Source organism: Leptinotarsa decemlineata, unplaced genomic scaffold (genome assembly GCF_025532065.1).
Source record: "Leptinotarsa decemlineata unplaced genomic scaffold, Ldec_3_MD MMD2_tig00001719_RagTag_RagTag, whole genome shotgun sequence".
Lineage (NCBI taxonomy): Eukaryota > Metazoa > Arthropoda > Insecta > Coleoptera > Chrysomelidae > Leptinotarsa > Leptinotarsa decemlineata.
Window position 1 is genome coordinate 5,548,724 of NW_027412569.1, and position 22,959 is coordinate 5,571,682.

At 37.0% G+C, this 22,959-nt stretch overlaps 1 protein-coding gene across 4 annotated transcripts in view; it reads right to left on the reverse strand.

Annotated features, from left to right (window-relative positions):
* The window catches only part of Pka-R1 (Protein kinase, cAMP-dependent, regulatory subunit type 1), a 174,462-nt gene that overhangs the window by 57,459 nt on the left and 94,044 nt on the right, over positions 1–22,959 (reverse strand). Inside the window, exon 1 of one of the 4 annotated variants that reach the window (XM_023163192.2) lies at positions 12,878–13,047. The exons of the other annotated variants lie outside the window; for them this stretch is intronic. Coding sequence (XP_023018960.1) covers positions 12,878–12,934 — 57 coding nt within the window. The 5' untranslated portion in view covers positions 12,935–13,047. Of the gene's footprint in view, positions 1–12,877; positions 13,048–22,959 lie in introns of those variants that run through there. 4 annotated transcript variants of the gene reach the window in all.

The following is a 22,959-nucleotide window of genomic DNA, read 5'->3' on the forward strand; positions in this document are numbered from 1 at the left end:
CCGGTCAAATTAGACTAAAAAATAAGAGTGAAGGTACATAAATTTAAAACAAGCTGCAAATGCGTATAATTGTTCAAAACATAGTTAAAAAAATACGATTTTGAAATTCCGAATGATTGCGATGCCTGGAAAAAAAATTATTCGAGGTCAAGGGGTCAAAAATCTCGAAAAAAATTGGTTTTTCGCGATTTTCAGGAAAACGGTAATATTCATCATAAAATAACCACAGATAAAAATTGTAGATCATAAAATTCTCTACAAAAAATTTATCAATACTTTTTTTCTTAGAGCCACCGTTTCTGAGATACGACGAAACGAAAAGTTGTAATCGTCATTATATGCATAAGTATGCCACGTATATACATCTCTGAAGTTGTAACATGAAATTGAGAAATATTTTGAATATGAATTGGCTCCCTACCCTTTATCGTTGTTTGATGACCTCGGGATGCGTAAAATACAGAAGTATTGCCATTTACGATTGTTTCCAACAGGTCAATATTGAAATTAACAATACTACTACGACATACATCACTGACGGTGGACGCTTACTACATCTTGTTGTGCGGGATAGTGAAGAAACATTTAGCATTATTTTAGATAAATAAGTTCAGTATGTACATAGACATTTTGGTGCCAGAATTACGGTCGTATTTGATGGCTATGATGATTGGACGAGAAATATTAAAGCTGCAGAACAACGTCGTCGAATTTTAGTAACATCTTCATCTTCCGATATTCTATTTGATGAACTTATGACAGTTCCTACCAGTCAACAGAAATTTCTTGCAAATACTCACAACAAATCTCGGTTCATTTCAATGTTGAAGGATAAGTTTATTGGCGAAAATATATTGGTTAAACAGTACGATGCCGACGTACTGATTATTGAAACAGCTATAGAGCAATTTAATTTGACAAATACAACTATCAATCAATCAATCAAGATATGCTTTACTGTCAGAAGAACATAATTCTCGGGAAAGGAAGTTTTTGGCTTTCTACTACTCCATCTTGATACAAAAAAAAGAAAGGATGAGGGAGTCTTCCAAAGAAAGGAAGGAAGTAACTCTATACATGGATGTGTAGATCATGCAAAAAAGTAACTTTCAGACACATGATCTACACATCCATGTAAAGAATTACTTCCTTCCTTTCTTTGGAAGACTCCCTCATCCTTTTTTTTTGTATCAAGATGGAGTAGTAGAAAGCCAAAAACTTTCTTCACCAAAAATTAATCACTCCTAAAAAATATAAGCCCTTCAATTCAACATAATTCTCGTAGACAAAGCTATACAATGTGATTTGGTCAAACAATTAGGTAGTTAGATTACATCTACGTAAAAAATCTCAATATCTAAATCCAAATACTAAATAAATAATAAATTGAGATTTATACATGTTTTACAACTCTACACATGATTTTTATATTCATATATGGATACATGCTGAGATGTTTTATGAGCAGCCCACGTAGTAAACATACAGTTATGAAGATAATTAGTCAAAAGTGAAGGAAAAATATTCATTAAGGGTGTAAGGTGAGATGTCAAGCAGTAGTTTTTTGGACGATTTTCTGAAACGGTTAATGCATGCGCTGTCCTTTATAACTGTCGGAAGATGGTTGTAGATTTTAATCCCATTATAGATGATTGAATCCTTTATTAAATTGCTGGAGGGGATAGGTAGTTTGAAGAGAGAGCTTTGCCTCGATTCACGTTGTTGTTGGTGAAGATGTAGACTTACTCGTACTTCTTATTGCTCAAACTCCACCTGAAAAAACTATTCTCTTTCTAAAGCCAGGAAAAGCTCAAAGTCAAATCGAAATATATTCGTCAAAATCATGTACTATTTTTACACGCAATAACTGGCTGTGATACGACGTCTGCATTTTACAGGAGGGGTAAAGCAACAGTCTTTAAAATGATTGAAAAACAAGATTTAGTTCAATGTGCTGAAGTTTTCGAAAAAAGTAATTCGACTCAACAAGAAATTATCACCCACGGGATTCAGTTTCTTCTTTCTATGTACAAAGCTCCGAAAAAAACCACCTGTTTAGATAAGTATCGATATGCATGTTTCGTAAAAAACACTAAAAAAAAGACAGATGAAATTAGCTTGTCTTCCTCCAACCTCAGTTGCTGCTCATCAACATCTTTTCCGGGTATATTACCAAGTTCAAATGTGGCTTGTTTATTAGCTAGACCCAAAAGACTGGGGTTGGAAATTGGTCGACAATGCATCAGAACCTATTCAGACTTTACTCCCACCTGCGCCGGAAAAACTGCTGAACACAATTTTTTGCAACTGTAAAAAGGGATGCAGCGCTAAATGTGGTTGTAAAAAAGTTGGACTGTTGTGTTCTCTGTCATGTACACATTGTCAAGGCCAGTCATGTTCTGATGCTGAATCACCAATAGTGTTTCCTCGTTGGTATCATTTGATACCAACGAGGAAACATGCGATACATCACTCTTGACGCAGTTTACCTACACCCAGAATGAACATCAAGAAGAAGAAGACCAAGAAGAAGAAAGACAAGAAGACGTATTTGAAGGTTATGACTCAGATGAATACACTTTTACATTTTTTAAATTTCAATCGCTTTTATAATTTCCAACCCTTCCTATTATATTTTATTATGACAATTTGACAGAATCACGACAGACATGTGGAATAGGCCTACTGGAGAAACCACGTTAAAAAAAATGTGCTGAGTATACTACCTCATAGGTGGCGTGGAAACATGTGCGTATAAAAACGATTACAACTTTTTGACTCGTCGTATCTCAGAAACGCTGGCTCTAAGAAAATAAGTATTGATACATTTTTTGTAAAGAATTTTATGATCTACAATTTTCATCAGAAGTTTTTTATGATAAAACTTACCGTTTTCCTGAAAATCGCGAAAAACTATTTTTTTTTCGATATTTAGACCTTTGACCTCGAATAATTTTTTTACAGGAATCGCAATCATTCGGAATTTTAAAATCTTATTTTTAACTATGTTTTGAACAATTACACGCATTTGCAGCTTGTTGTAAATTTATGACTTTTTTTGACTGGACCTAACCCTGTACTTCAAAAATTAAAGCCTTTAGGACCCGAAGTTATCTCTCTCGAAATGAACCACTCACGATATCTAAAAGCTAAAATATGTTTCTTGTCCAAACAGAATTTATTCGGTACCATTACTGGAATAAGACAAATGACCCCAGAGATCAATATAAACACACTAAGTAATGACACACTGGTATACGTCTCGTATATCGATTAATAATGATGATGAATGTATCTACGAAAGTCGAATGTTATCGCAAATCGCATAACTACAACATTACGATGTTGTAACAGAACGATTGATTTTGTTGCTACACCGAAACATAAATATAAACACTCTCTCTCGTATCGAACTTGTTCAGTCAACATAAAGTTAATCCAATTACTCCCGAATGGGACATAAGTACAGAAACGTGCGCTGGAATTTCAAACAGTTTGTAACTTCTCGGCGTACGGCAAATCTTGGATAGTAAATATTGGGAGAAGCCAAATAGCCAATTTAAAATTAATGCGAAAAATTTTCGGTAAAGAACAGAAGTTTAATGAATAGTGAGAGGAAATCGCATCTCGCGGTTTGTTTGCAAAACGGATTTAACGACCACTAGATTTAATTCAAAACAGTCGATAAATTGTAGCAAATGCCGTAAAAACGAATTATTTCAATGATATTTCTGGTGAATCAAAACCTATTGAGTTCACTTGTTTTGTTTTATATTGCTTTGATTCAACAATTTCATATAATTTACCAGTTATTTATGAGATGAACAAAGTTCACACCCATGTAATTAAGAAACATTGTGAACATAAAAGTTTGTTTGTTTTATAATCTGTTCGGTAATGATTCTTGTTTGAAGTTTCAGAACTACTGAACACCAATCAGGTTTTCGGAAAAATCACAGTACATCTAGTGCTCTGTTGAAAATGACCGACGACATATTTTCAGCCACCGATAATGAAAAGGTAACCCTTTTCCTGTCTCTCGATTACAGTAACGCTTTCGACATCATGAATCACAGTCTGATGTGCGCTACACTTGGTTTTTTTGATTTCAGTATGAAGGCATGTGACTTTATTAGTTCATTTTTTTTTAAATAAAAAGCAACGTGTTGTGATAAAGGTTAGTCAGACTGATAATATGGGTGTATGTCATGGAGCCCCGCAAGGTTCAATTCTCGCCCCGCTACTCTTTATTATCTACACATCTGACTTCTCCAAGGTTCTTAAGTTATTCAACATTCATACATATGCAGACGACACTCACTTGTACTACTCCGATAAAGTAAATCAGCTTATTGGTCACGAAACAACACTCAATAATGATATAAAAATCTTTTTCAGATTTTGCAGCAACACTGTCTAAACCTTAATCCTAGTAAATCATCTTTGGAAAAGCCAAAGATCGTGGAAGGGCCATAGATAATATCGATTTGTATATTGATGGACATTCTGTGGAATTGACTGACAAAATAAAATGTTTAGGACTTAATATAGACTACAACCTCAGATTTCTTCATCAAGTCAATACTCTCATTCAAAGGTCGTACGGTACTCTGAAACATCTGTATTCAAAAAGACACTATTTTTTTAGTAGTAGTAGTAGTAGTAGCAGCAGCAGTAGTAGTAGTAGTGGTAGCAGTAGTAGTAGTAGTATTTATAGTATAATATCATTATCTATATATAACAATCACAGTTTTATTTTTGTTTTTCTTTGTTCCCTGTTCAGGGTTGAGTGAAAGAACATTTTCCGTGATGTATTTCATTAGGGACGATGAAGTTCGCCCTTTATTTCAATTGTAAGTTGAATATATAAGTTATGTTGTGTTTTTTTGTTTTGGTTATGAGAAAATAAAGGCGATATTATTATTATTATTATATTCTGCACGAGCAATTTGAGGGCACGGTCAACTCACGTAGGGTGATGTGAACTGGCCACCAAGATCGTGCGATTAGACTCCGTTAGACTTTTTACACCTTTCGCAGGTGTATGCGAATAAGCCATAAACCACCCGTTGGTTGGACTACCTATAGGGCGCGTAGGGGAACGGCCAGGGGACTGGAAGCCCTGCCCGGGAAGCCAATGTGGCCATACGGACGGGGTCGCCGGACTCCTGGTCAGTGGCAGAAATGAGTAGGGTGGTAATGCGGGGCTCTGCCAGAGTAACCAAATATTCCGCTGCTACTCGTGGGAACACATATGAATGAAACAAACACTAACACAGACACAGAAAAAACGAAAACCAATCCCGGGGCTGGACAGAAATGCTCACCTCAATCTATGGCTGTGGCTGGCGATGAACAGAAATGTTCACTCCAATCTACCGCTCGGAATAAGGCTGGACATGGCAGATCACCTCGTGATTTAATACAAAGGCCAAGGCGTAAGCGCATTTGCAACGCCAAAGCCAAAAGGAGAAAGAGAGCGATAGAGGTGGGAGTGGCAGCAACTATAAGTGCACCCTCCTCGTCCCACACTCCAGCTTCAACAGCATGGACACTTCCTGCGACGGGCACCAAGAGCTCCGCCTTGAATAAAGGCAAGGAACCGGCTGCCCTTGCAGGAAAGCGTCTTTACTTGAGAACCCCCCCCCGGAGAGAACCCCAAGAAGGTTGAAAAAGCCGCGCAACGACAGTAATGTCGCTGCACCTTCCAAAACCTTCACGAAGGCCGAAGTGAGACACCTTAAGCTTGCCAAAGAGAATGTGTGTTCGTTGAGTCTTGGCCTACACCTGCCAATATAAAGAATATGTCTCCTAGTGGCCTGTCCACCTACATGGAAAGGATAGAATGGACGATGACCTAGGAGGACAACTCCTCAAGGGGATCTACAATGGTTCACATGTGGTCTAAGTGATGTGGGTCTACACTCACCCTCCCTACTCTATAGATACAGAAGCCACAAACCACATCGGACCTCAAAGCCAACATACATAACCTATGACATCGATGAAACTCAGCCTGATTTATGCGCCAAAGTCATGGAAAATTGGAAGTTTCGGATGAGCTCCACTCAGAGAAGCCATGGCGGACATTTGAACGATGTTATGTCACACAAATAATGGCATCAATAGTTCTTTCAAACGAACAAAAAATTTTGATGATATCTAACACACACTCTGTTTTATGGCTCCATCATTTTACACCAGAATCAAAATATCGTCATCTGAGTGGACTGTACCTGGTGAACCGACTCCAAAGCGTGCAAAGGCGCAACAGTTGCCTGCAGGGTTATGATATCATTATTTTGGGCTGCGCATGGTATAATATTCATCGAGTATAGTGTCGAAACCATCAACAGCAGTTATTACAAAGTGTAATTGGAGCATTCGAAGGACGAAATCACGAAAAACGGCCCCATTTGAAGAAAAATAAAGTGCTGCTTCATCATTAAAATACACCGTGTCACAAATCAATGAATACGATGGCAAAATTGCATGAATTGGGCTTCGAATTGTATCCGCATCCACCTCATTCTCCAGATCTGCCCCCATCGACTTTCTTTTGTTCTCAGACCTCAAAGAAATGCTCTCTGGAAATAAATTCAGCGCCAATGAAGAAGTAATTGTCCAAATTGAGGCCTATTTTGAGGCTAAAGACAAATCGTGCTATAACAATGGTATCGAAAAATTGTATGACCGCTTTTTTCGTTGTATGGCCCTCGAAGTCAATTATATTGAATAATGAAATCAAATTTTATCAAACAGAAATACTTTTCAGCCTAACTGTTATATGGTCAATGGAAAAAGAGGCATATTTACTATGTAATTAAATAAGGTGCTAAGGTTTAAATCAGAAGATATTTTTGTCCGCCGTACTACAGAACATGTCTCTAGAGAGTTTCCAATTCCACAAATCATTCGACATATTCCGAATTCGTACGTTGTATTCCTCGCCATTGGATTCCTGTACGTACCTTGTTCAACATCGTAGCGACACTTGATGAATTCTAATAGCATGCCATTAAACTAATTACCTCGATAGGAGCAATCACCGCACCTTCTCTGTATTTATTTATTTCTGTAAACAGATAACAAATAATTATGTCGTGGTTTACGAGTCGTAAATGGAAGTCATTCAATTTTTATTGTTTCGTCATTCTTGTGAAGATTGTAAATCTAGAAAATAAGGGTGCCAATAGGGCGCAGTGTAAATCAATACTTACATACCTAATTGGAAGAAACTCTTTCGAAGGTGTCATATGGTACCTTTTAAAATGTATAGTTTCCATGGTACTGAAGTAAAAAACGAGTTTCAGCCTAATGGCGTCAGTTGAAAGATTGTGCGCAAGTGAAAATCTTGAAAGAGACGAAATACAACTCGGGAGAGGAGGAAATAAAAAGTCTTGTACGGGTTTCCTAAATTAGACACTGTAACGATTCTTAAGCCGCCCCTGACCGGTTGAATTGATACGCCAGCCGACTCGTCGAACAAACACATGACCTCACCACGAAAGAATGCAGTCTGGAACCGCCGGTAAAATTCTAGACTAGTACCGAACCGCCTACAGAATTCTCGAAAGGACCTTTACCGATATAAGCCGTCTTCCCGACCCAAGAGGGCAGTTTAGAAAGTGAATCGAGCGGCTAAACAAAAAATTTTAATAATGGAAATAAATTAAGCGTTAGTTGCTGAGTGTTGTAATAAATAAATTAGTTTGTGATTATTGAAATATTGTTGGAAATAAATTCGTTTAAGACAGTTCATTCATCAATTTGTCACAATACTAATTACAACTGGAATCATTCCTAAATCAAATAGTCATAAATTTCCGTAAGTTTTATAAAATCCGTTCTTTAAACCAACAAACGTTATTTATTTCAAAACTTACTAATGAGATTTGTTTTAATTTCACTATATAAAAGGTTTCGCTATAGGTTACAATAGGTTTCTCAATCAGGATTGAATTAACTACTTTAAGATTGAAACATTTTATATTCTATACATTTATATTACTATGATCTACGGTCAGAAGATTCCCACATTTTTTCTGAAAAAGATAGAGAAGTAGAAAGCCAAAACATTTCTTTTCTGAAAATTATTATCTCCAAAAATACGAGGGTGATCTGAAAAGTTTTCGGCCTAACAAAGATACAAGACGGTTTTGCTTTTATTTTCTACTTTCCAACATAGTCTTCTTTTAATTATACACACTTTTCTCAGCGATGCTCCCATCTCTATAACCCGTCTTAATGATACCCGGCGTTTTTCTCTGCAAAATAATTGTTCACGAAGGTGATTGCTTCTTCATTTGATTAAAATATCTGTCCTCCAAGTACAATTTTCAGGTGAGGGAACAAAGAGAAGTCGATTGGGGCTAAATCTGGTGAGTAAGGCGGACAGTCAAGCAGTTCAAACCGTAATTCGTGAATTTTCCCCATGGCAACTGCTGAGGTGTGAGACGGTGTGATGTCTTGATGAAATAGGTGGCGGAAAGGGGAACGGCCAGGGCCCTGTCCGGTAAGCCAATGTGGGTTTACGGACGAGGTCGCCAGACTCCTGGTCAGTGGCAGAAATAAGTAGGGTGAGGGGAAGTAATACTCCCCAAAAGCCTTTTCAAAACATGTCACCGTGGACCAGCCCACTCAAGCTAAAGTGGAAGGAATCGTGCCGACAGCTGAATGGCCGCAGGGTGATATGCGGTCACGAACGATCTCCTTGGGGAACTGGGCAAAACCGCCTGGTAATGCGTGGATCTGCCTGAGGTGACCAAGGTGGAAGGAATCGTGCCGACAGCTGAATGGCCGCAGGGTGATATGCGGTCACGAACGATCTTCTTGGGGAACTGGGCAAAACCGCCTGGTAATGCGTGGATCTGCCTGAGGTGACCAACTCTTCCCTTGCTACTCGTGGGAACACACATGAATGAAACAAACACAAAAACAGAAACAACAAAAACAATTACCACTTGGAATGAGGCTGGACATAGTAGATCACCTCGTGATGTAATACAAAGAACAAGGCGAGAAAGAGAGAGAAAGAGGCAGGAGTGACAGCAACTATAAATGCACCCTACTCTTCCTCCATTCCACCTCCAACAGCAAGGACACTTCCTGCGACGGGCGCCAAGAGCTCCGCCTTGAATAAAGGCAAGAAATCGGCTGCCACTGCAGGAAAACTCCCTCACTTGTGCACCTCCACGGAGGGAACCCCAAGAAGGTTGAAGAAGCCGCGCAACAACAGTATTGTCGGTGCACCTTCCAAAACCTTTGCGGAGGCCACCGTGAGGGTGAGACACCGTAGCGACACTTGGAGATGTCTCCTAATGACCTGTCCACCTTCCTGGAAAGGACAGGATGGACGATGACCTAGGAGGACGACTCCTCGGGAGGATGTACAATGGGTCAGATGTGGCCTGAGTGCTGTGGGTCTGCACTCACCCTCCCTACTCTATAGATACAGATACAGAGAACAACTGCGCGTCCAAAATGACTGAAACTTTGGTGAGTAACTGTCAACAGATGAATGAAAAAATTCACCAGTGCTGCTATCTTCATGTTCAAGTCGGAAAATTTTCAAACCACCCTTGTATGATCCATGCTGTGGCATGTGTAGGTGTAATTTTTGACTGAGACAATAAGGACTTATATGGACACTAATGAGGTCCATATAAGTTATCAAATCATTCAAAAGAACAGTTCGTTCAGGCCAGTCTCAACCCCCTACACTGTAGGTTAGTGGACTGACACCTATCAGACAACAACTACTTGCCTGGCTAATACCACAAAGGGCGTTGGTTATATCCGACAGGTGACAGTGCAGGATTCTTCACTGAAGTTATTCCTGCATATGCTGTTGGCGATACAAATGCCGCAATAGATTTTCAATTATTGGAACACACTTTCAGACCGGGATGTTTGGCCACTCGTCAGTCCAAGGTAGTGTTTGTCATCAACATAAAGTCGATGATTAACGATAATTGAAAATCGAATTCCTTAAGAGTATCATTCCTCGAACTACGCTGAAGCGGACAATAAACATCAGGTTTGTCATCGTCCTACCTTCCTGTGAACGAGGTAACCAATCGCATATCCGAAATTAGCCCAATTCCCTGTGCAAGGAAAGAAAACTTTTCACATATAGTCAGTGGGCATACTTGAAGACTGGCTATAAATCAAATCATCTAAAAAACAATTCTTTCAGGCCAGTCTCAACTCCCTACACTGTAGGTTAAAGTGTAGGAAGTTGAGACTGGCCTGAACGAATTTTTCTTTTAGACACGGTAGCTGGATATTCTTATGCCGCACCTGGTTGGAATATTCAGAGCCTCTCTAGCTTTGAGGTATATTCCTATTGAGTGGAGAGAAGTACGAGTAGTACTTATACCCAAACCAGATAGGATGGACTACACTTTACCAAAAATATTCCGTCCAATTAGTCTCACATCGTTCTTCTTAAAAAGCATGGAGAGGCTATGTGAGCGGTACATAAGAGATGAAGTACTAGTTCACAACCCACTTCATCCAAATCAGCATGCATATACTCCGGGAAGCTCTACTGATTCGGCCCTTCACCAGATGGTTGGCAGAATCGAGAGATCATTGAACAACAAAGAATTCACTCTGGGTATAATCATAGATGTCGAGGGAGCTTTTGATAAAACAACCTTTCCAACAATTATCCAGCAACTACATTCCAGGAATTTACCCCTGGTAGTAGGAGAATGGATACTCAAGATGCTCTCTAGTAGAGCGATAAGTATCAATGTAGAAGACATCACAGTGAGAGGACTGGTCTTGAAGGGATGTCTCCTTTTCTGGAACATAGTTCTGGATACCCTGATTAATCACCTCAACAATGACATAGTTATCTTGCAGACCGGCAAATTTCTGCGATAGAGCGCAGGATGGGCCCAATCCCAAGAAGACTGAGATGGTCCTTTTCACCAGGAAAAGAAGTTCATCGGGCTTAAAACCTCTCGAAATCTTCAAAAGCAAATTAAAATTCTCTGAAGAGGTGAAATACCTTGATACTATCCTCGACAGGAAGCTAACATGGAACTCTCACCTACATAGTAGAGCAAAAAGAGTATATGTGGCTTATGACCAATGTCGGAGGACAGTGGGACGCGCATGGGATCTTTCACCCCGTGTGGTCACCTGGATCTACACTGCAATAATAAGACTTTGTTGATATATGGGGCCATTGCATGGGGACCGAAAGTTCTACAAGCAACGGCCATCCAAGAATTATATCAACTACAGCGACTGACTTATTAAAACATCACAGGAGCCATGAGAATAACACCAACGGCGGCAATGGAATTAATTATGGGTCTGACCCCCCTGGGCCTGTACATTAAGGATGTTGCGTTAATGGCCATATTACGATTGCGCACGGCTGGTGATGCAATTGAACCCAGGTTTGTGTTAAATAAACCCTACCAAATACAAATAAAACAGAACACAGAGTCGGATGCTACAAATACAATACACATATATACAGACGGCTTAAAAATCAAAAAAGGCTCAGGATGTGGTGTGTACTCCAAATCATTGAGCCTAAGGATTAAATGGGGAATGGAAAAAATACCAGCGTGGTCCAAACAATCGCTTCAAACGAAGAAAAACCAGGAAAGGAATGTCTGACAAAAACATAACCAATTGCACTGACAGCAAACAAGCCCTGTTAGCCTTAAACAGACAACGTGTTACCTTAGGGCCAGTACTAGAGTGCCACCAAGATTTAGCCAAAGCCTCGGTAGTTAATAACATTATGCTGAGGTGGGTTAAAGGGCACGACAGGAGTAAAGGTAATCACATTGCCGACACTTTAGCCAAGAAAGCGGCTGGACTAAGAATTTTAGGACCCAGTGGAACCTACGGCCTGATGACTTCGACAATTGCGAAACTAGCCAAATGTTACACCCATGCTCAATCCCTAAAGAGATGGGATGGAATCAAAGGATGCAATCTTGCCAGTATCACCCTGGGCGACCCTGGAAAGCTGGCGTCGAAGAAATATCTGGCGATGACCAGGAAAAATCTACGCTTAACAGTAGGATTTCTGACTGGCCACTGTCAACTAAGGAAACATCTCCACAATATGGGGCTAGTGGACACACCTCTATGCAGGATGTGTGAACAGGAAGATGAGACTGTCAGGCATGTTCTATGCGAGTGCCCGGAGTTATCGTCAATAAGAGAGTGTGTGTTTGGCGAGTCTTGGCCTACACCTGCCGATATGGAGGAGATGTCTTCCAGTAACCTGTCCACCTTCCTGTATAGGGCAGGGTGGACGATGACCTAGGAGGACAACTCCTCGGGAGGATGTACAACGGGTCACACGTGGCCTAAGTGCTATGTGCTCTCCCTACTCTACAGGTACAGATAGCCAGTCTTCAAGTATGCCCACTAACTATATGTGAAAAACATATAAGTTATGGTGTACATTTTTTTGTCGCGTGAATTTCACCAAAACTGATGCTCCAGTTTTCGGACCGTAACTTAAATTTTGTGAAAGGACTTCAGTCAAGCTCGTGAGAAATTATATTTCAAAGCCCAAAAAAATTGGATACCTTCTACTCATACCTCTCAATCCGTTTCAAGAAAAATTCGAAGTTATATATTTTGTCCCAACCACATTTCAACTCTACCGGAGTCATTCAATACAGAGTATATGGCTTCTTGCAGGAATCAAGTGCTGATACAGAACTCAAGATGATAAAAACATAGAGGGCAAAAACTCGTTTCGAAATTTAACCTAATCCTCAAGTCAACAATGTTACACACCACACACGTGACGAAATACAGTCTTCTCTTCAACCTAGTATCCTGCTCTTCATATATTTGAACATCATTCGAGAATAATCAAAATTTTTACCTTCATCCAAAACGGATCAACGATTCTCAGGGAGGACAGAGCTTGCGGTAAAGGCATCTCAGCTTCCGGACAACTTCACTGGATTCACGCCACGTGAATATTCATCGTTTTTAATGAAGTGAATAATAATAAAACGCTCGGTTGGTACCTTATCGGAATGTTAATTGATATCAAGAGACGTAACGTAACTGGAAAAAATTTAATCTGATTCGGTGACGCGATAACACTTTGTCACAACATAAACATAGTTCGTCACGATCACACTTGATCTCGGTAAACATTGCTAGTAATGCCGAAGCAAATAAATGTCAGGGGCATGTGCTGGATGAAGGATTCGTTACCAAATACGGTTGGGTCTTTCACCACTTCCATAGTCCGAGATGATAGTGGTTGTATATAGTCCGGGAAAAAATGTTGGTGTGACATGTTGCAGATTATATTCGGGTCGAACGGCTTTTTGTTCCCTTTGCACGGCGACTTATAAGGTACTTGGTTCACAACCCAACTCTATTCGGGTCCCGGATTGCTTTTGGCGAAGGTTACCAGTTTTCTCGAGCATATTTCATATTTTTAACGAACTTGTGCAGAATCGTCTAGAGACCACCTTTCATCCTCCTTTCGCAATGAACTCATCTAAGATAACTAGGCCACCGAATCAGAGGAAAGTGTACAACACACACCATTACTGACTATCTAAATAACTCGCCATCGATTTTATTGTGATTTTGGATCAAATACTTTTAGTTGGTTCCTCTTCTTGATCTCGGCAAAATAAAACTGCCGGAAAAAATTTGAAAACGAGTGCTTTCTCTCCCTTATGCAAAAGGGACTATCGGAGGGGATGATAGTCTGAGTGGAATAGAATCTGTTTCAGATCCATTTTCGAGAATTGCATCTGGTGAAAAATATACAAAAGACAAATCCTTGAAAATGAGTGCTGCCTCTTCCTTATGAAAAAGGAATTATAGGGGATGATGAAAAACTTAGTGAAATAGAACCTGTTTTAGAGCCATACACGTACATTGCCCCTGGTGAAAAAAAAAGGGTCCTATAAAAGATAAATCCTTGAAAACAAGTGCGTCTCTTCCTTATAAAAAGGGGATTATCAGAGATGATAAAAATCTCAGTAGAATATAACCTATTTCAGAGCCATACACGAACATAGCCCTTGGTGAAAAAAAGGGTCCTACAAAAGATAAATTCTTAAAAACGAGTGCTGTCTCTCACTAATGAGAAGGGGATTATCGGAGATGATGAAAATCTCAGTGAAATAGAACCTGTTTCAGAGCCATACTCGAACATTGCCCCTGGTGAAAAAAGAGAGGGTCCTACAAAAGATAAATTCTTGAAAACGAGTGCTGTCTCTTCCTTTTAAAAAGGGGATTATCGGAAATGATAAAAATCTCAGTAGAATATAACCTATTTCAGAGCCATATACGAACATTGCCCCTGGTGAAAAAATGAGGGACCTACAAAAGATAAATTCTTGAAATAGAGTGCTGTTTCTTCGTTATAAAAAGGGTATGATCGAAGATGATAAAAATCTCAGTGGAATAGAACTTGTTTCAGAGATATACTCGAACATTGCCCCTGGTGAAAAAGGAGATGGTTCGACAAAAGATAAATTCTTGAAAACGAGTGCTGTCTCTCACTTAAGAAAAGTGGATAATCGGAGATGATGAAAATCTCAGTAAAATAGAATCTGTTTCAGAGACATACTCGAAAATTGCCCCTGGTAAAAAAGGAGAGGATTCGACAAAAGATAAATTCGTGAAAACGAGTGCTGTCTCTCACTTATGAAAAGTGGATAATCGGAGATGATGAAAATTTCAGTAAAATAGAATCTGTTTCAGAGACATACTCGAGCATTGCCCCTGGTGAAAAAAGAGAGGGTTCTACAAAAGATAAATTCTTGAAAACATGTCTCATCCTTTTAAATAGGGGATTATCGGAAATGATAAAAATCTCAGTAGAATATAACCTATTTCAGAGCCATATACGAACATTGCCCCTGGTGAAAAAATGAGGGACCTACAAAAGATAAATTCTTGAAATAGAGTGCTGTTTCTTCGTTATAAAAAGGGTATTATCGAAGATGATAAAAATCTCAGTGGAATAGAACTTGTTTCAGAGATATACTCGAACATTGCCCCTGGTGAAAAAGGAGATGGTTCGACAAAAGATAAATTCTTGAAAACGAGTGCTGTCTCTCACTTATGAAAAGTGGATAATCGGAGATGATGAAAATCTCAGTAAAATAGAATCTGTTTCAGAGACATACTCGAAAATTGCCCCTGGTAAAAAAGGAGAGGATTCGACAAAAGATAAATTCTTGAAAACGAGTGCTGTCTCTCACTTATGAAAAGTGGATAATCGGAGATGATGAAAATTTCAGTAAAATAGAATCTGTTTCAGAGACATACTCGAGCATTGCCCCTGGTGAAAAAAGAAGGGTTCTACAAAAGATAAATTCTTGAAAACATGTCTCATCCTTTTAAATAGGGGATTATCGGAGATGATAAAAATCTCAGTAGAATATAAGCTATTTCAGAGCCATATACGAACATTGCCCCTGGTGAAAAAATGAGGGACCTACAAAAGATAAATTCTTGAAAAGGAGTGCTGTTTCTTCGTTATAAAAAGGGTATTATCGAAGATGATAAAAATCTCAGTGGAATAGAACTTGTTTCAGAGCCATACTCGAACATTGCCCCTGGTGAAAAAGGAGAGGGTTCGACAAAAGATAAATTCTTGAAAACGAGTGCTGTCTCTCACTTATGAAAAGTGGATAATCGGAGATGATGAAAATCTCAGTAAAATAGAATCTGTTTCAGAGACATACTCGAACATTGCCCCTGGTGAAAAAAGAGAGGGTCCTACAAAAGATAAATTCTTGAAAACGAGTGATGTCTCATCCTTTTAAATAGGGGATTATCGGAGATGATGAAAATCTCAGTGAAATAGAACCTGTTTCAGAGCCATACACGAACATTGCCCCTGGTGAAAAAATGAGGGTCCTACAAAAGATAAATTCTTGAAAAAGAGTGCTGTTTCTTCATTATGCAAAGAGGATGATAATCTGAGTAAAATAGATCCTGTTTCAGATCCATATTCGTGAATTACATCTGGTGAAAAATATACAAAAGATAAATCCTTGAAATCGAGTACTGTTTCTCCATCCTCCAAAACTTCTTTCTATATTTTTTCACTAAACTTGATTCCAATACCAAACTTGATAGTACATTTGCGTTTTACTTTCAAAGTCGTAGGTTATGAAAGGTATGAAAAAAATAATGTTTTGAACGAATCAGTTTCATATTTAATTATTTCTATCATTTTTATCACTGACAGGAAAATTGGGACAAAAAATAGTGTCCCTAAAATCCACTACAAAACGTTTTGTTTATCAAAGTGCACTTCATTACTCGAAGATAATGATCTTATTGACAAAGCAATACAAACACAGTTGGAAATGGATTTATGTTTGTTGACATACTTGACGAATCGATTCCGCCTCAATTCATTATTAAACTTAATATTTCAAGCTAATTAAAAACCGTATTTTCTTTTGTCTGATTATAAGTCTTCTTGAAAATTATTGAACAGAAATGACATACCAACAAAATTCTTGAAAAAAGTTATTCATTTTTAAATTTTTTTATTTACTAAGGCGTAAAAACGCCATGTAATAACTCGGTTACCAATAATTAATAAAGTTACTGATTTATCAATTTATGATTCATGATGAGAACTTTAAACCTTGATTCCCAAGTACTTTTAAAAACAAAGTTTTTTCGAAAATAAGAAAAGCATACTTCTACTGATGAGTGATTCTTTTTTGCTGGTATCTTTTTGGCAACACTGTTTTTGACAGATCACTCGTGAATCGTGTCTTGTGTCATTGCCAAACTGGTTCAGTTTGGTCTATAATTTGACCATGAATCGACTTACGAATCATCAACGCTTGCAAATTATTGAATTTTATTATCAAAATTCATGCTCGGTGAAGAAAGTGCACCGTGCATTTCTTTCAATTTATGGGCAGTTTCGTCGGCTTACTGAGGGAGCTATTCGGAAGCTTGTGACTAAATTTCGAACGCAGTTTACATTATTGGACATTAAACCACCAACACGCATGAGGACTGAACAAAATATTGCGGCTGTATCCACCAGTGTTCGTGATGACCGTGAAATGTCGATTCGCCGCCGTTCGCAGCAATTGGGCATCTGTTACTCCATTAAGTGGAAAATTTTGCGGAAAGATTTGGGTGTAAAAACTTATAAGATGCAGTTGGTGCAAGAATTGAAGCCACACGACCTCCCACAACGTCTAACATTTGGTGAATGGGCGCTGGCAAAGTTGGAGGAAGATCCACATTTTTATCGAAAAATTGTGTTCAGCGACAAGGCTCATTTTTGATTGAATGGATACGTTAACAAGCAAAATTTCCGCATCTGGAGTGAAGACCAGCCACAAGCATTGCAAGAGCTACCGATGCATCTCGAAAAAGTCACTGTTTGGTGTGGATTATGGGTCGGTGGCATCATCGGGCCGTACTTCTTCAAAGACGACAATGGCCGGAACGTTACTGTGAATGGCGAGCGCTACCGTGTGATGATTGACGTTGCCCAAAATGGAAGAATTGGACATGCCTGACATGTGATTTCAACAAGATGGTATCACATGCCACACGGCACGCGAAACAATGGCCCAATTAAGCGCCGCCTTCGGTGAACAGTTTATCTCACGTTTATCTCACGTTTGGAGCCCGTCAATTGGCGGCCTAGATCGTGTGATTTAACGCCTTTGGAATATTTCTTGTGGGGTCATGTTAAGGCTCATGTCTAAAGGGATAAACCAGCAACGACTGATGCTCTGGAAGCCAATATTGAAGCATTTATACGTGAAATACCGGTCGATATATTAGAGAAATTGTGCCAAAATTGGACCTTGCGCATGGGTCATCTAAAGTGGAGCCGCGGATAACATTTGCATGAAATCATCTTCAAACAGTAAATTATATTGATCGTTATATCGATTCCAATAAAGATTTCATCAATTTTTTCAAATTTTTTATGTTGTTTTGAAAATAAAATCCTATACCTCTTAAAAAATCACCCGTTACTTTATCCTAAACCCTGACAATTCCTCGTTATATGCAATTAAGTGTTAAAATCAGAGAGAAAAACTTTGATATCACATTTATTAACGTGCCTTATTGATTCAAATCCTATTTATAGATGTCGTGGCATAATTTATCTGAGAAAATGGAAATGAGAATGCGAAAAAAGTATTTTTAGAAAATGCTGCCGCAAAAACTCTTATTAGTCAATCTTATCAGACGTTGCAAGAATAGAATGTAATGAATCAACATTTGATCTATGTCTTGAATATTTATTTTGATACACTAAACACCCCTGGAAATCTACAACGTATTCAATGCGGATGAAACGAAATAAATTATAAGTTTTCCACGATTTCACCATAATAATTAGAAATATGACGTTTATAAACTACAAACACACCAGATTTATATACCACCGTTCATATTCCAGTGCAATAAGTTGATATAGTGAAAATTTATGAAAACATTAAAATTTCTATGACGTATCCGTATTTTCAACGTGACTTCCTCCACCGAGAAAGCTACGGCGTCTAGAAATAAAAAATGTTTGTGAAAATTGTTTTTAATTATTATCATGGATAAAGTTATCGGAGTGCTTGAAAAGATGGTAGTCCGTTGGCTGGGGAATATGGTGGGCGAAGTAGAAGTTCGACGCTCAATTCGTTTAATTTTCGGATGGTGATTTGTGAAACGTGCGAACAGGCGTTGTCGTGGAGCAGAATCGAACAACTTCAGTTGACCATTGCCGGCTGCTGTAATTTTTGATACATTTCATCGATTTCCTCAAAATAGGACTCTGCTGTGATGGTTTGGCTCGGTTGAAGAACATTATAGTGAATCACACCAGCCGCTGATCATCATACAGCAACAATGATTTTTTTTATTGGGGAATCTGGGAAATGTCTGAGTGGCTCATCGATGACCAACCACTGTCATGTTGTGGTAGATGATCCACTTTTCATCACAGGTGACGATCCCCTTCAAAAACAATAAAAAATATTTTAACCTATTCACATACCTTCTAGACACTTTGATAAACGAAAATCTATGGAAAAAAATCCCTTAATTATTTTATTACATACACTTCAGGTAATTAACCAATTTTAAGTTTTAAATTTACATAAAAATCCTGATAATTTTTAAACTAAAAACCTCAAATTTTGTTCACTTCTTGTACCTGTTCTTGAAAGCCTTCAAAAAAGATTCCCGTTGGAAAAATTAAAAAATTTTGATTTTCCACTTTCTTATTGATAATCAAAGAAGCTAAAAAGTGAAAAATTCAATTGAAGTATGAATTTTTTTTATATTCAAATTTATTCGTATTCTTATTAATTGAAGCTACATAAAAATGGAACTTTTATGTAACTTTATATGTATTGTTTATAAGATATTTGAAATTTTTTTGGGTGGATTTTTATCAGTGATGAATATTATGGTAAGGAACGATATTTTTTAAATCATAATTTCTATTTCTCTTTGATATTCTGGAAAAAAAACATTTTTTTAAAATTTATATATTTTTTATTTATTTAATAAACATATTGTTTTGAACAAATAAATTTTCACGACAACCATGTGTCATTTTTGTGTAAAAACAAAATTAATTTTTTTTTAAAAAATAGACAAACATTTTTTACACAAAATGCGACACATGGTTTTGTTTTTGGTTTTTTGGTAGTATTTGAAAAAAAAATATCGTAAAAATTAATTCATTTAAAACAAATTGTTTATTGAATAAATAAAGAAAATATAAATTAAATAAAAGTTTTCTTCAGAATATCAAAGAGAAAAAGAAATTATGATTTTAAAAAAATCGCTCCTTAATATTCATATTTATCAGCAAAAAAATTGTTATTCAACAAATGCGTTTTTAAAAAAGTTTTAAAAGAAATTATTTTGTTTTTAAAAATCATAATATTCATCACGGATAAAAATCCCCCCAAAAAAAATTCGAATATCTTATAAGCAATACATTCGTTTATAACCATTTTTTAAACAAATAGAGCTAAAAATTATAAAAAATCATTTTCTTGTAACTTTAAATTATAAGAATACAAATAAATTTGCATATTAAAAAGAAATTTTTTTCGTTGCTTTGATTGAATTTTTCACTTTTTAACGTCTTTGATTATTAATAAAAAAGTGGAAAATCAAAATTTTTTAATTTTTCCAACGGGAATCATTTTTGAAGACTTTCAAGATATATATATATACAGGGCTATTCAAATTCGTTTCTGTACATGGGGATCTCGTAAACGATAAGACATAGAGTGTCGGTTAAATTATGGCAAAGTTGCGTATTTTAAAGACCTATTCAATGATGTAAAGAAATCGAATATAGCTTTTTTGTTTCTAGAGATATACAGGAAAAACCAAAAAATCCCAAATTATTTTTTTGCCTATATCTTTATTCGCAGACATAATGAAAATCTGTCCACATTTTGCTATTGACACTTGACGTGGGCTCTCAGAATATCTGACTTGGGCCACCCCCATCTTTGAATTTTTAAATATAGAGCTGTATTTTTTGTTGTAGTTTTTGGATCATAGACGTTCACTTCATACTGAGAAATTAAATTCAATTTTATATTTCGGGATTTTTCGGTAATATTCGATTATAATTGTGTGAATTATTCCCTTTTTAATTACGGCCCTGGAAATTGGTTGACTGAGTTGAATAAAAACACAATAGCAACTTTCACGTCTCCCTATGTACCGTAGAGTTTTTCGAGAGTTTTTTTTTTCATTTTTAGGTACCTATTCATATTTTTTCCATTGCTCTATGCGTTTTCTACAATGAACTTGTAATGAGAAAACCTTTTATGATTATCTGAAACATATCTACAACAAAAATATTATGTGTGTTTTGATGGTAGCAATAATAACATCCGAAACGAACACTATAATTATAATGAAAATTGAAATGAAGTAAGTAGTTTATATACACAAAAAAATTAATTTTGCAATAAATGTTCGAATTGGAGTCCTTCCATAACGAGACAAATAATGGAACAATAAGTTGGTCTGCAACATCACCAGATCTTACTATTTTCTATGAGGGACATTGAAAAATAGGATTTACGCTGGCAGAGAGATAGAAAATGTGGGCAATAAATAATATGGACTATTCGAACATTTATTGCGCCAATTATTTTTTTTGGGTATATAAATTACTTAAATTTCAATTTTCATTACAATTATTGTGTTCGTTTCGGATGTTATTATTGCTATCATTTTTTTTTTCTGCTTATTAAAACACATATAATATATTTTTGATGTAGATATGTTTCAAATAATCATAAAAGGTTTTCTCATTCGAAGTTCATTGTAGAACATTGTAGAAAACGCGCAGAGCAATGGAAAAAATATGAATAGGTACCTAAAAATGAAAAAAAAAAAACTCTCGAAAAACTCTACGATACATAGGGAGACGTGAAAGTTGCTATCATGTTTTTATTCAACTCGGTCAACCAATTTCCAGGGCCGTAGTTTAAAAGGGAATATTTCACACAATTATAATCGAATATTACTGAAACATCCCGAAATATAAAATTGAATTTCATTTCTCAGTAAGAAGTGAACGTCTACGATCCAAAAACTAAAAAAAAATACAGGTCCGTATTTAAAAATTATCAAATGTTGGTGCCCCAAGTCAGATGATACCCTGTATAAAAGATTCATGGATATATTCTGAGAGCCCACATCAAGAGCCAATAAGAAAACGTGGACAAATTTTCAATATGTCTGCGAATAAAGAAGATATGGGAAAAAAATAATTTGGGATTTTTTGGTTTTTCCTCGAACTATATTCGATTTCTTTACATCATTGAATAAGTCTCTAAAATACACAACTTTGCCACAGAAACGAATTTGAATAGCCCTGTAGATATACTAAAGTATATCTAATGAAATATTCACGGAAAAAAAATTTCCATGGACTGGAAGGTATTTGAATTTTTTTTTCTAATAATTATATTCAATGGGTTGAAATAATTTTTATTGTTCAAAGGTCCGTATTGGTCCGAGTGTGCGGGACGCGTATCGCCTGCTTTCGCCTCTAAATCAAAATTATAAATATCGGTGATAGAGTTCCGGGAGGTGAGACTTCTTTTTAGGAAATTTCCTTCTCCTTAAGGATCTTTTTTCAAATTTCGAATATCTTTAATATTTTCCGAGATATTTGCAAAAAACAAACCCCCTCCTTTTTTTACTAAATTGTTAATAACTTTTGCAATTTTCACGAACCTCTTTTGAAATTTTTCAAAAAGTTGCTATAGTTCATTCCGTATCGAATGAGCCCTGGATCATAATTTTCGGTGCCATTGGAGAGAATTAAAAAAAAAGGAACTTGTGACCCAGACTACAAAAACACATGACATTAAAACTAACAAAATTCTCTAAAGAATCTAATATTTTTTTTTAACGAATTGTTACCGATTTTCTGTGTAGCATGACAGGAATCCACCATAACGCTGATCGTACAGGAATAAATATTCATAAACGCTAATATCGTATCCTCGAAAATAACGTTTCTATTTATGAAACACCCACTGAAATACGAACAGGAATACATTACGGCAACACGACACAGAAATACTGCTCAACAGGTGTATCGGGTGTGTAATTTTCAACGAGAATTGATTAAATCACGATGGCTTCTTTGTTCTGCTGAACTTGGTAATTGATATCGATTCAAAATAATGCAGTATAGGAAAACAAAGACTTCGGAATAGAGGAATGTTAGTACCTAGAAGTGGACGCATTGCAGAAGTCTCAATGAAACCAGAGGCTCTCGTTTCATCTGGTTGTCTCCTTACAGTGAAAGCTGCAGATACACAGAAAGTAATTTCCCATTCGATTACGAATGCTTTGCGAAGAATGTTGTTCAACAACGCATTTAGCCAAGCTAGCGTAGAGATACGTAACATATGGAAACCTCTAATCAAGCGAAAAACG